General features: G+C 44.8%; 1 protein-coding gene across 1 annotated transcript; it reads left to right on the forward strand.

The window, feature by feature from the left end:
• The first annotated feature begins 740 nt into the window (after positions 1 to 740).
• LOC113966621 (phospholipase A2-like) lies at positions 741 to 13,169 on the forward strand. Its single transcript, XM_027681536.1, has 4 exons — positions 741 to 783; positions 4,014 to 4,179; positions 9,739 to 9,845; positions 12,932 to 13,169. The coding sequence occupies exons 1-4, from the start codon at positions 741 to 743 to the stop codon at positions 13,093 to 13,095; spliced, it is 480 nt and encodes a 159-aa protein (XP_027537337.1). The 3' UTR covers positions 13,096 to 13,169.

Genomic DNA, 13,169 nt, shown 5'->3' on the forward strand with positions numbered 1-13,169 from the left:
CACATACTGATGGGACTTCATGAAATCAATTGATGTTGGTCAGGTGCAGCAATAGGCCAAGAGGGTATTTTTCCCTCAGAGTGGTGCAGAATTAGCTCTGCTGGTCAGTTTATAATTGGGTACTTGCACTTAACAGTATTCTTTCTGTTGGATTTTTATAGTTTTGTCTCTTCTTTTTTAAACATGAAAAATAATCAGTCTTAAAATAAAATAATTAAAAAAAAATACCCTGGAAAGTGATCTATAAAAAGAGAAAATCCTTGCCAGGGGGATGCCACAGCAGCGAGCCCAAGCCACAGAAAGCCCGGTTGAAGGCTTCCCTTTTCCGCAGCTACTCAGAGGTTAACCAGGGTCTGTAAGCAAACAGCTTAAAGAAGGAGCCCAGCTTAGTGCCTGGTGTCTTGGGCTGTCCCAGAGACTACCACCCTAATGCCCTTCCAGCAGCCCCTCCCTCCCAAAGGTGATGCTGGGCAAACAGAGCCAGCCCTCGCCCTCTCCCCACGCAGCAAGGAGCCTTCTGCGGGGACGGACTGGACCCGAGCTGGGGCTCAGGGACATCGCAGAAGAGGGTGTTTCACTTCAGACGGGCGCAGAGCCATGTATATATAAACCCTGGAGCAGCAGCCCGGGAGGATTGTTTAGCACAACCACACCTCGGCTCACTTGGCAGCACGGCGAGGCGCTGCCGGGAGTGCCGGCGGCTGAACCCCGAAGTACAGGAGCGTGGAAGTGATCTGCCCATGGGCTCCCGCTGGCTGCTCATACTGATGCTGCTTCAGGCAGGTGAGTACCACCTCTCGGTCCCTCTGCCTTGCCATGCCTCCCCCCTGTCTGGGGACAGCCTCTCCCCTTGCCGTCAGCTTTGCCTTTTTCACAGCAGGCACCTCGGTGTGATTTGGCCAAGTGAGAAAAAAAAAGTGTCACTGGACAATTTTCAACTTTACAGTGAGGGGCTCTGTAAGCGACCTGCCTGCCCACCTCACTTCCCAGCCCCGGCTATGGTTTGCATAGGTGGGGCTGTATAAACACAGGTCATTTTCTTTTTTAATAGTTTTCTGCTACAGAGTTTTTAGTGTCCGTGTTTCATAAAAATACCTTCTTTTTATACCAGTGACCATGGAATAAGCAGTTTTCAATTCATCTGAATTTAAAATAATTTTTAAGAAGTCTGTTTATAAAAGCCATAAATGACATAAAGCCCCTACACACAGAGGCAACAGTAAACTGGCAGGTCTGAGGTTATACCTGCAGTAGAGTTTCAAAATAAAAAGCAAAACTCTGCTTTAATCTAAAGGCTGCCAGCGTAAGAAGAACATAGAAAGTGTAAGTTGTCAGATCCACCTCTGCTCACCTCTCTGCAGGTATGTTCTTAGCTAAGGTGCTCCATTGCTCCATTAGTGGTATAACTAATGACTGAACATGCTCCTAGTGGGAGATGTGGCTAGATGCAGGCTACTGTGGAGACTCAGACTTTTTCAAGGCTTTCCTAGCTGTGTTGGCTTGGCTCCCTAGCATAGAAAAAGCAATTTCAGTTCTTGGTCCAGTTATTAGCTGTGCACCTGAATATTAAAATGTACTTTCTGGGGCTGACCTCTCAGCTGCAGCAACCCGCTGCTGGCTCAAAATCCAGACAGCTTTCAAAGAACAGGAACATCAGAGGCTGCCTGGATGCCTCTCGCAGAACATGCAGCCCTAAGCACACTAATTGAGTCTTTTGGACTCAATTTCCTTTGGGGCTTTCACTCCACTTTCATGAGCAGGTCTGCACTGTAATTACAGTTCCTTGATCCTCAGAGATATCCCCAAAAGAAGAATGGCCTTTCTTCTTCTGGGTGAGGTACAGTTACCTTACATCATTTTCAGCCAGTGGCCAACAGACCAAGTCCAGCAGTCCTGGCTTAAAAGGCCAGTGAAAGATAGCTATAAAAAATTCAAACTGCTCGTCAGGAAGCCAGAGTGCCTACAAAGAAGTTTTTGTCTCCACTGGAACATTTTCAGGGTCTGCAAACTGCAACAGGTTAAAAAAGCATGATTTATTTCCCTGAATCCAAAACAGCTTATTGCTTGTGATTTCCCCTGAGGTGCCTGAGAGCTTGAGCCCCCTTCTAACTCCGAAGCCCTGCTGTTTAGACAAGGAAAATAAGTGGTCTCTTTAGTTTTGAATAACACCCATATAATGTGTTTTTAGCAGGCAACCTGAACACTCAAGTAGTGTTTAGGTGAGCAGCGCGGTTACTTTTTCAGGAATGTGCATTTAATCCCCGAGGAATGCCCCAGGAAGCAGCGGGAGGCTGTGCTGAAACCCCGTGCCGTGCCCGGGGACAGCCCGAGGTGCGATCGCCCGGGTGAAAATGGTGGAGGACAGGGATGAAAATAGTGGAGGACAGTGCCAGTTCCTGCTGGGGGCTTGGGCTGCGGAGAGGGAACAAAGCCCTGCTTTGTCCTTCATGAGGAGAGACCCTCGTTGTCCTCACTGGCACTTGGATTGGGCTCAGAGGGCGAGCTAGCCCAGAAGATGCGGGGAGAGGCCCAAGCAAGGGGATTAGAGGCTAGGTTTTAAAAGGAAAGCAACTGTTTTAATAATAGTATTGAGTCCTTGGGTGGTTTAGGAGATTAATTAGTCCATGTTTGCACAACACTTTGAAGAGGTCAAGCCTGCTGAAATAACCAGGGGCAGGTGGCAAAGCAACTTCAGTGGCAAGTTCCCAGCTCCCAGGCATCACTTCCCTCTCCATCCAAGTGTGCCACGAAGTCCCCTTGTTTCTTTTTGGAGTGGTTGTGTATGGGTAGGACGAGCACATGGGTTAGGCTGTTGGTCTGAGGGGTTTGATGCTACTGGTGAGTAGCTTTGCAATTCAGGACAGAGTAGAGCAAAGTGCACTTGGTCCTTCACAGTAAAGCCAGGCATAAAATACTCTTATTTGTCACTATTGTTAGCATGATAAGCATCAGCATTTGCAGCTGAGCATCACAGTGGTTTGAGTGTTAGGGGCAGGGTACTCTTGGTTTCTGTAACAGTACTGCAGAATCTGTGGTTTCCAAAAAAGTTGCAAATTAACATGCAAAATCACAACACTGAAAAGTTGTAACTCAGAAATCTCCAGACTGGTTTGGGTGGTAATTCAGACACTTCAGCTGACATAGAGTTCCTTTCTTTTTTTTTTTTTCCCCCAAATTAATGCAGCCAACCTGTTATGACTTGAGTGGAACATAATAATGGAAGTGGATGCAAGTGTTGCCAGCACTTCCGAAGTCTCAAAAGAAAGGTGATACATACATAGCTCTTGGCTAATGTAGGCACTCTGTGTTTGTATCTATAGTACATACTCTTGACAAAGTACGTACTATACACGCTCAGGGACTTGTAGCTATCCCTTAATGCAAACTAATAGTACTGTCAGCTTTTTGCCACATGGAGAATGGGTTAAAACATCCTGGATAGCAGGGGAAACTCAGATAATGTAAGAAATCTTGGGCAAAAGAGAAACCTCATTTTTTTCCAGGGACCCCAGGTTAGGTTTGGTTGCATGGTTGTACTATGCTGCTTCATGTCCCACTTGGGACCACAGCATAGCTGGAAAACTTTCCCAGGTTTGGGAGCTCTGGAGTGCACTGAAGCCTAGCTGGCTCTGCATGATGCCAGCACAGCCCCTGCAAAGCTTAGCAGCTTGAGCTTTGTGATGTTCAAAACCAGGCACGCTGCTCCTGGGTGCAGTAGAGCTGCAATCACAGACTAGTCGACCGGAAATAGTAAATCTTGCTTGAATTGAGCTCCCTTAGAAGAAGTAGCCTGCTTGGGTATTTCTGCATCCACCTCTCGGTTATCCCAGACCTCAGGCAAAGCCTCCTGCAGAGTCCCCCTTACCAGCTGAATGTCATGGCTAGTTAGTTAGATTGTTAGGGCTGCAACCAACTAACCAGTCAAAACCAAAACCATTTCCCTTTAAGGACTGTAGGAAAATCAGTGGCAGGTGAGTTTAATTCCTCTGTGTAGCCATGTCGTGTCTTTGCAGTTTGGAAAGGTGCTCTGGGAAAATCGCATTCACTGCACACTCGAGGAATCATTGAATTGGCTGGAGCTATATCATGTGGCACGGGACGGTCTCCCTTGGCATATATTGGCTATGGATGCTACTGTGGACTGGGAGGACGAGGCTGGCCTAAAGATAAAACAGACTGGTAAGAAAAACATCATCTATGTGTCCAGAAGCAGTGAAGACCTCCCCACCCTTCCCTGTTTGTACTACTGTGACTCCACGGACTCATTTCCTGCCTTGTGGAGAGGGAGCTTAGTATATATGAACAGTACTGGGGATTTGTGGGTAAGGACCCACAATATCACTTGGGATTTGAATGAGGGTTTAACCTCCTTTTGGATGAGACTAAAGCTCTTGGGACCTTGTGCTATGTGGGGTAGAAGGCAAAGGGGAAACCAGGATAATTTCCTGAAATAGCTGAATATGTATTCATAGAGAGTAAACTCTGCCTGACAAAAAGAGAGTGATCCAAGGTATTTGGAGGGTTATTTTACCCAGGTCCTTAAAATGTCAGCAATGGGAATATCACTGTTTATCCTCTTGAAGAAATCCAGATTGTTGCAAGGAGTTGCAAGGAGGAATCAATCAAACCTGTTGCCTTCATTGCCTGTTAGTTCACACTGAATCAGGGAAGAACAACAAGGGGGAGCATGGTGTTATTTCTCCTTTTCTTCATTAGCGGGGGGAGATGATGTGCTTGTTATTCCCAAGGCTACAAGAAATGTGTCTAGGAAGTGTTGTAATGAGGTTTCTTTCGTGTACTTTGTGATTAACATACATGTAAAGCTTGAGCACAGTGGACTCTTGTGTGCTCTGAACCTGTTATTTGCAATCTCATCCAGTTTGAAATACCAAAGGCAGAGCACACAAGTCTATCTAGTCAACACACCAGGCATTACTGATAAGCAAGCCCTGCTTTTAGCAGTGGTGAAGGCGGTCTGCAGCTCACTGGAAAGGAAACTGAGCTTTCCAGAATACCCTGCTGCTGGAGACATTTCACATTGCTACAAAATTTTGCTGCATTGTCAGGTAAGAAAAAGGGAGAGAAAAAAAAAGGAAGAAAAGATGTCAAAGTTAAAGACCAGCTCCTCTGTGGGCATGAAAAAGAAGTTGTCCCTTAAAACTAATGGAGCTGCCTTCATTAATGCAGTGAGATGTTATTCTCCCAAAGCCATCTCATCGTGTCCCTTTTTTTTATCTGTGAAATATTTCTATGAACAGTCACTATGGGGCTCACAAATGATGAGTAACTACCTACAAAGAGTCCTAGCTTTCAGGTGTATAGGTTTCTTTTAATTTTCAGTAATATCTCTTGATCTGCTTATCACCATCTACAGCAGTGGATGTGAGGTGTTCAATTATTTCTGTTACCCTTTACCAATTCTCATGATAAAGCCTTTAAAGTAAAACATGACTTCACTAATTTGGAGTACTGCTATTATTGAAGGGCTGAGCAGAGGGACCTAAAAGCTGTTTTCCATACAGGCTGAGTGACCTCCGAGTTTATGTGACTCCAGGAGATGCAAGTAGTCAGCACTCCTGAAAAACAGAGAGTAAAATATGGCCACATGTTCAGCAGCCAGTGTTTCTGCTTTTGTTTGAATCCCATTGGATATGGATTTTATCCTAAAAGCAGAAAATGAGACTTTGCAACTGGAAATGCCTCAAAATACCAGATAGTTTGTAAAAGGAAAGCTTGATCCTTTAAGTACACACATTATTATTCCTTAGCTGCAATGCTTGGCTGCAATAGAAAAACTGGGAGGTTTTATTTAGGTTCTTAGCTGGGAAGAACCAGCAATGCCCCACTAGATTTAGCCCTAAAATATTCTATTTTCTGTTTGTTAGAGAAATATTGATATCTGTTACAGAGAACTGCTGCAAAGATCAGTGTGGTGAGTACTGCATGCCTGTGAAAGCGACCACGTTACTTTCCATATTTTCCATTCTAAAAAAGAGGGAAGCAGAGTGGCAAAACTACTGGCCATGAGTGACAAACACTGTCTGAAATTACCCACTCTCTTGACATTCTAGGTTTGTTATTGAGACCCTTACAGAAGGAGTAATTTTCTTGTGAGTAACTCAGTCAATCTGTCTAGACAGGGTTAGAATGCTTCTAAGCACCTCTCTTTTATTTGAAAAGAAAAAAGCCACTAAGTGGGTAATCCTTTTACAAGGTTTATTCCACACACTGACTTTGATGTGGTGTTGTCAGTAATTACCTTTTCCCTTTTGTTCTACTCTTACAGTCTCACCACTTCAAGACATAATGGCATCTCTTCCACATCGTCAATAGATTTTTTTCTCCTTCTCTTTTCTGGTTCCCTGGGTTGCTGCAGCACCTATTTTGTAAAGCAGGACCTGGAGGGTGCTCAGTGTTTCCCTGAAAACACCAATGCCGTGAGAGGCAGGGTGGCATATATGACTCATCTAAGTCATAGGATCATTAAGGTTGAAAAAGATTTCTAAGATCGTTGAGTCCAATCTTTAAGTCCTGGAAAACGCATAGGAAGGAGAACGATTTCTTCTCTGTTGCAGAGTTAAAGCAAAAGAAAAAGCCACCCAGCAATGATGGGGCTGTTAACATGACAAATACAATGTGACAAATTCTTACTTTATTGGCCTTGCTCCACAGCAGGGGTCTGGCCGGCTGATCCCTGTGGACCAGCCGGAGCTGTCTGTAGCCATTAGGGCTGTCTCATAGCCCAGAGGTGATGAACAGGTTGTTTACTATCTAGATGACACAGCTGTATTTGTTCTCCATACCTGTTGACCAGTGCTCTGCCACGGTGTTGGCTGGCTCTGTTTCTGTTGGTGTTAGCAGGTTATTAAAAGCTTAACACCACTCTGACCCAGGTGCAGAAAAGGCATTTCCAGACAGGAGGGGACTATCTGAGGGTGGCAAAGGACAACAAAAGGCTTCCTCAGTCTTTGCTCCCTGGTATCTCATCACATCTGAAAGAGATGTTTGTAAAATATGAGCCAAAGTCTTCTCACTTTGAGTTGGTGTAAGCTACATGTCACCCTGCTGCAGCTGTGGGTGTCATCAGGAGGAACTCCTGTAAGGGGAAGCAGAACTGTGTCCCAAATCCTGTGGTCCTGCAAAATTTATGCAATTCTCCCTGATTTTGCCAAGCCAGATAAGGAGCAGTGAGTTCTCACAGCTAGCTCGCTCACCTCTCTAGCGCTTATTTGCTTGTCCTTGCCTGATTCACAGCAATATCTGTTCTCTCTTCTCCTACCTCTTTTTCTGTTTGTTCCCTCTGGCTATCCATGAAGAACAGTTTCTTTCCCTTGGCAGAGGCTCTTAACACCTTCCTTTGCCCATCTACCTTCATGTTGTTCTTCCTCCCCACATACCTCCATCCCTGACACCAACTTTCCCAATTTGCCTCTTGGTTTACTCCCCAGATCTCACAAACCCTGTGATTTCTACAGCTGGCACTCTGCCTCAGCTCAGCCTGATTGTGGCTCTCCACCATGGCCTCCTGTGCACTGTGTCCCATATATGAGACACCGATGATGGGCCTGCTCTGCTCTCTGTCATCCCCCTGAGGATGGATTAGGCTTTGCTGAAGCTTCAGGTCTTAGCCAGGATGCCCTGGGTTACAGCAAATCCTCCAGATGACACATACCCCAGTTGTAGCTCAGTGCTTTAGTCCATCCGTGTCATATTTTATGACGCATTGTATACAGACTCAAATGTTGGAGAAAGCTGAGAATTTCACACTTTCCACAAGGCTGCAAATTCTTCTCTCCTTTAGCCTTTCATGTCTAACCTCTTCAGGACAAGCCTAGGAGGCAAGTGTTACCAGACCAACAAAGGTCTGACCCACAGCCTGCTACTCTTGTCATGTCCAACAGAATTGGTTCCATAGGCTGGGTAAGGTCTTCTCAATTATAACAATTGCTGCAACTCCTCATGGGAAAACTTCTAGATACGTATGTCCCATAGGGTTTAGTCCCTTTCCAAAGTCCTTTGAGGAGCTGGCATGGAAGAAGATACTAGTCTGCTACAATTAACTTACATTTCTAGGTTTCACAATGCAGTGAGCAGTCTGGTTGTAAACTTCATGCGGGTTTCATCTTCGGAGGTTGAGGAAAAAAAGGCATTTAGTTTGCAGACTCATCTGTGGAATGAAATTGCTACTTTTAACCATTAAATTGAGACCTCAGTCAGTAGGGAAAGCAGACTGAACTAAATACAGCCACCATATAATCACAGGGGTTACACGAAGGCTGAATTTGATCTGTTGTATCTTTCACGTGATTCACCTGATCTGGTTCCAGGGATTTTATTAGAATTTGCATCAGTGGTGAATTTTCTTTGCACTTCAAAAATGGGTGGGTTTTTTGGTTGGTTGGTTGTTTTGTTTTGGTTTTTTTCTCCTGGGCTTTATCACCTCACAGAGCCCACCATCCCTCATATTCATAAACCAATTTCTAAAAGTGCAAAATCCTCCTGCAGCAGAGGGTAATGAAGTTCCTGATGCTCCTAAGCTCTCAGATAAGGTACTGGGAGCTCCCAACACATCCCTAGAGAAGCCCTATTTCTTGAACAAGAAATCCTTATCCTTTTTGCGGTGTTTTTCCACTTTTCCACAGGGACATAATGATGGATCCCAGACTTTTATTGACTTTTCAGGTACACTGGCTTCAGGTCTTGAAGATAATCAAGATCTTCAACTATGTTTGGTAATCTAGAAGTAGCCAGCACAGCCATGCTCCCTTTTGGTCAGCTCATCAACCTCTTGAACTGATTCACACCCACAACTCCAGAGCTTCTCTAAAAGCTGTCCAGTCATCATTTACCCCTAAACCCAGCCTGTCTCAATTCCTCCTGCTTAGTAGAGTGGTTTCTCTGTACAGTCAGAGTGACTGTGCAGGGATGGCTTCCGGAAATACAGATCACTACCATCTGCCTTCAGCCTCTGACCCAGCATCTTTGTGGAAACAACCTTTGTTATTCAGCAGAGAACCTCTTTAAGTGCTGAATCTTTTCTCAGTTTATTTTGAGTCCCTAAACTACCAGAATAAAATTCAAATGGGGTCAAGTTTTATATAAATTCTGAAGTAATTGACAGTGAGAATTATCTCACTTACTAGTCAGTAGGACAGATGTCATCAGCTGAGCTACTCACCTTCATCCCCCTCTATGGTCAATGAAATGCAATTGCACTTTCAAATACAATGCTTTTCACCTATGTTAGATCTCTGCAGCATGAAAATGTGAACTGTGCCCCAGATATGCATAGAGAGAGCATTTAAAGATCTGAAGTTAACTGATACAAATTTCACCATTGAGACTGATGAACTTGTAGCCAGCCCTCAGAAAATGGATGGGCCAAAGAGCATGTGGCAGGTCCAGGTGAACTGAAGAGATGAAGCTTCTTGGTGATATTGAGGAAGGCAAAAAACTTCAGTGACATTACCATGTCTTGACCAGACGTGCCCTTTTGAGGGCAGCAGCTCAGAGGAAGAAGCACAGTGGTGATGGGAGCAAATACGGCATTAATAAGCTCCTGAAAGATGTGAATCTTCACACAGATGTCAGGATACTTGGTTCATCAACAGATGATTTACTGACAGTCAGGGGAAATGGTGCTGTTGTGAGCTGTGTGTGAGCTGAGCCGTCCTGGAGTATATGCAAACATGCAGGATGCAGGAGGACACCCAGACTCTACCTTTTTTTCTCTCCCAGGTGCTGCCACACGCACGACTGCTGCTACGACAAGGCAGAGAAGGCAGGCTGCAGCCCCAAGGTGCAGCGCTACCAGTGGGCGTGTGAGCAGAACACCGTGCGGTGCGGTAAGGAAATGTTTGCTCCTGTCGGGTGTGTTTCTCCCCCTCTGCAGGCACTAGGCTGACTAAAGAGCTTTGTGGGCCCCAGAGGTAGTTCTGTGTATGCTGAGCTTCTCTCAAAGCTGCTTTAGGAAACGTCTATTCTCTACCAAGATCTCTGCCCACCCCTGGATTGATAGGCTTGCCAAGAGTCCCCAGCTAGAGCTGGGAGGAAAGCTGGAGCCCCAGCACCACCCATTCCAGGTAACCTGAGTGCTCCCCAGGCTGAAGAGTGAGAGTCGGGGCGTCCACAAGCCATCTCAGTTTGGCAGGGGTGCAGATGCCTCTCTGTAGACCTTCTACTCACTGGCATTAAGCATTGCCTGCTCCTCACCGACCTCTTTCCACAGCTGTGCAATGATCTACAGGGGTGCTCTTCCCATTGCAGTTTTGGCCCTCCCTCCAACAGGATTGTTCTCTTTTTTACTTACCCTTATGTGCTGCTAGAGAAGAGCCATGCTGTTTTGCATGGCTGCAAGACAGGTTAAACAGGGTGCCAGCCTGCATCTCTGCCTCATGTGGGGCTCCAGCCTAAAATCCCAGGGTTCCAGCAGGGATTTTGAAGCTTGTAGAATCAAATGCTCTTCAGTGCTGCAGGCATACAGCGAGTGTAGGCTGTGCTGAGCTCTACAGCTGGTACCCAGTCAAGAAGGTTTGAATTACACAATCACAGCCCGTCAGTGTCTTGCAGAGTTTGTTTTGACATGCACCAGATTACTTGAGTCTTAGTATTTGTCACTTCTAAGTCTTCAAGAAGTCCCTGGTGGTAAAATCCATTGTAGAACACTTTGAAAGTTTGAAAAGAAACACATGAGAGTAAAACTTGTCCCCATAATCATCAAAGCTACTTGCTCAAACATTAAAAGATACCTTATCAGAAGACCATATTCTATTGGTGCAATCCTCAGCCTCGCCAGCAGCTGAAAACATGCCAGGAGGTATGGGATGGGGCACAGCACATCTGCAGTTGCTCTTATCCAAGTGCCAGAACAACCTATTAAATACAAAGTGCTGGCTAAGGAATGTACCACTTTAATGTATAACTGCTCTCCCTCCTACTTACCCACATTTCCATAACTGACTGATACCCTCTGCAAGTCATCTTTAAATGAAAAAAATCCTGTTTCTTTTTGCTGTGAGGGAACAAGTTGCGAATATGAGATGTATCACTGAGTCCATGAGATGTACAGAGTCTGTCCCATAGGAGTGCAGTGGGCTGCAGTTGCTCTGACTTGGCTAACAAGCATTAGTTAAACAAATGCCATTAATTCCCTAACTGACGTCCAGGCAAGACCTGAGATGCATCCATGAGGGCTTGTTCTCCACAAGCCCTCAGCAGGTTTCACTTCCCCTGATATACCCCATGGGGACGAACAATAGAAATGTGTTCTGAAGGCATATTTCCTACCCCAAGCTACAGCACAGCAGGTGTTACTGGGGTGCGAAGGTATAATGTCTGATCCCATTCAAACAAAAGGAATGAAGAATTAAATTTCCAGGCATGCTTGCTGGGCCCAGGGTAATGATGTCCAGAAGCTTTAGAAGCAGAACTGTTTGCACTGTCATTCCAATGCAATAGGAATTAAATGCCTGTTGCCTGACACTGTAACAAAAACACAGACATTTTCATGTAAATTAAATAGAAACTCATTTTACCTGGGATTTCTCCTCCTTTTGCTACCGTTCAGTGGTTTTATTTGTGATATGAAAATAATTGGCAAAACCATATTCTTCAGTCCATAAATGCCATAATCTGTAGGCAAATTGCATTCAATAAATACCTGAAATATAGGAAAGGCTGTAAGTTGTGGAGGCTGGTCAAAAAAATCATTCTGCTCTAACAGAAATGCTGCAAAGCCAGGCTTTTGTACTCACATTAGATAGACAGTGGCTAGCACAGCATAGGAAGAACTAAAGGAGCAGAGGGGCAAGATTGGTATATCATGCAAGATAGGTAGCTAAAAAAAAAAGTGGCCTTAGTGCTAAAGAAGTAGTTGGTAGGATCCTTGAAACACTTTTTACCAGTAAATGTGTGATTATTCAGACCAGCTTAGGAAACACAGGCTTTATTTATTTATCAGATATAGGGTTGATCCAGCAAAGTCCAGTGTAATCTGAAACAATTCCTATACTCATTGCAGTTGGTTTTGGAATGAAACTTCGCATGAAATTATATATTGAACTTTGCATACTGGAGGTTTTGTGGGTGTTAGATAATCCATGGTAGCAGCCTCATAGAAACAAGGCACTTTGCTTTGAAATAATATTAGCCCGATGGCTGCATTTGAGCCACCTAGAGGTGGGATGGGGTTCATTAACCCCAAATCAGTCATTTGCAATGTAGCCATCTAAGCTGGTGGGTTTGATGTTCCTTATGGTCCTTACTTAGTCATGTAGTCATGACTAAGTTGCATTCTCTATAGTTCCATGTATGGCTTTGATCAGCTTTGTTAGCTGCTGGCTCATAAAATTCAGGTACCTGGCCCTGCTGCAGAGTTCCTTGGCTCCTCTGCCATGATCAGAGAGAGATGTAACATTAACTGATGGAACATGAGTGAGGAATGCCCAGTGGGTGCTTCTATGCCCTCAGGTTTCTGCCTATGGGAGGCTCCTCCTTTCAAAGCAGCATTTTTTTTCTTTTGAAATCAACCTGTTTTGCAGAAGGAAGAATTAGAAGGGAAATTTACTGACTGAGGAAAGGTGGAATATTTTTAGTTCAGGCTAAGATAAAATAATTTTCTTTTTAAGCTCTGATTGCTGAATTAAGCCCCCATTGATCACAGCGCTCTAGAAGTAGGGAGTGCTCCATACTGGGCAAATTTTTATAAGCACTGCCAATTTACATTTAGCTGCTACTTTCTGATGCTCTTGGTCTGTTGACAGAGAGAGGACAGGGGAGGGTCAGATCCACTCACAACATGACATGCAGGGCCTGCTGCCACAGCCTCTGATCCCTAAGAGTTGCTTTTTCAGGGAATTGTTCCTCCTAAAACTGTTTCTTGCCTTCAGCTGATACAGAATCGCTCATCCTCTGCTCACATTTTCTTTTGCAGATAACCTGACAGACCAGTGTGAAAAAATGGTGTGCCTGTGTGACCAAGAAGCAGCCAAGTGTTGGGGAGCAGCCCCATACAACCCACACTATATCCTCTGGCCAGATTTTTTATGTGGACGGACTCATCCCACCTGCCATGTCAGATATGGGGGACCAGAATAGTCTTTTTAGGACGTTTCTTCTAACCCTTTGAATACAAAGGTGCTGCAATAAAATTTTTCCTCCTTTACCAGAGC

The sequence above is a fragment of the Neopelma chrysocephalum genome, unplaced genomic scaffold (assembly GCF_003984885.1).
Source record: "Neopelma chrysocephalum unplaced genomic scaffold, ASM398488v2 Primary Assembly neopelma1_60, whole genome shotgun sequence".
In the NCBI taxonomy this organism is placed as follows: Eukaryota; Metazoa; Chordata; class Aves; order Passeriformes; family Pipridae; genus Neopelma; species Neopelma chrysocephalum.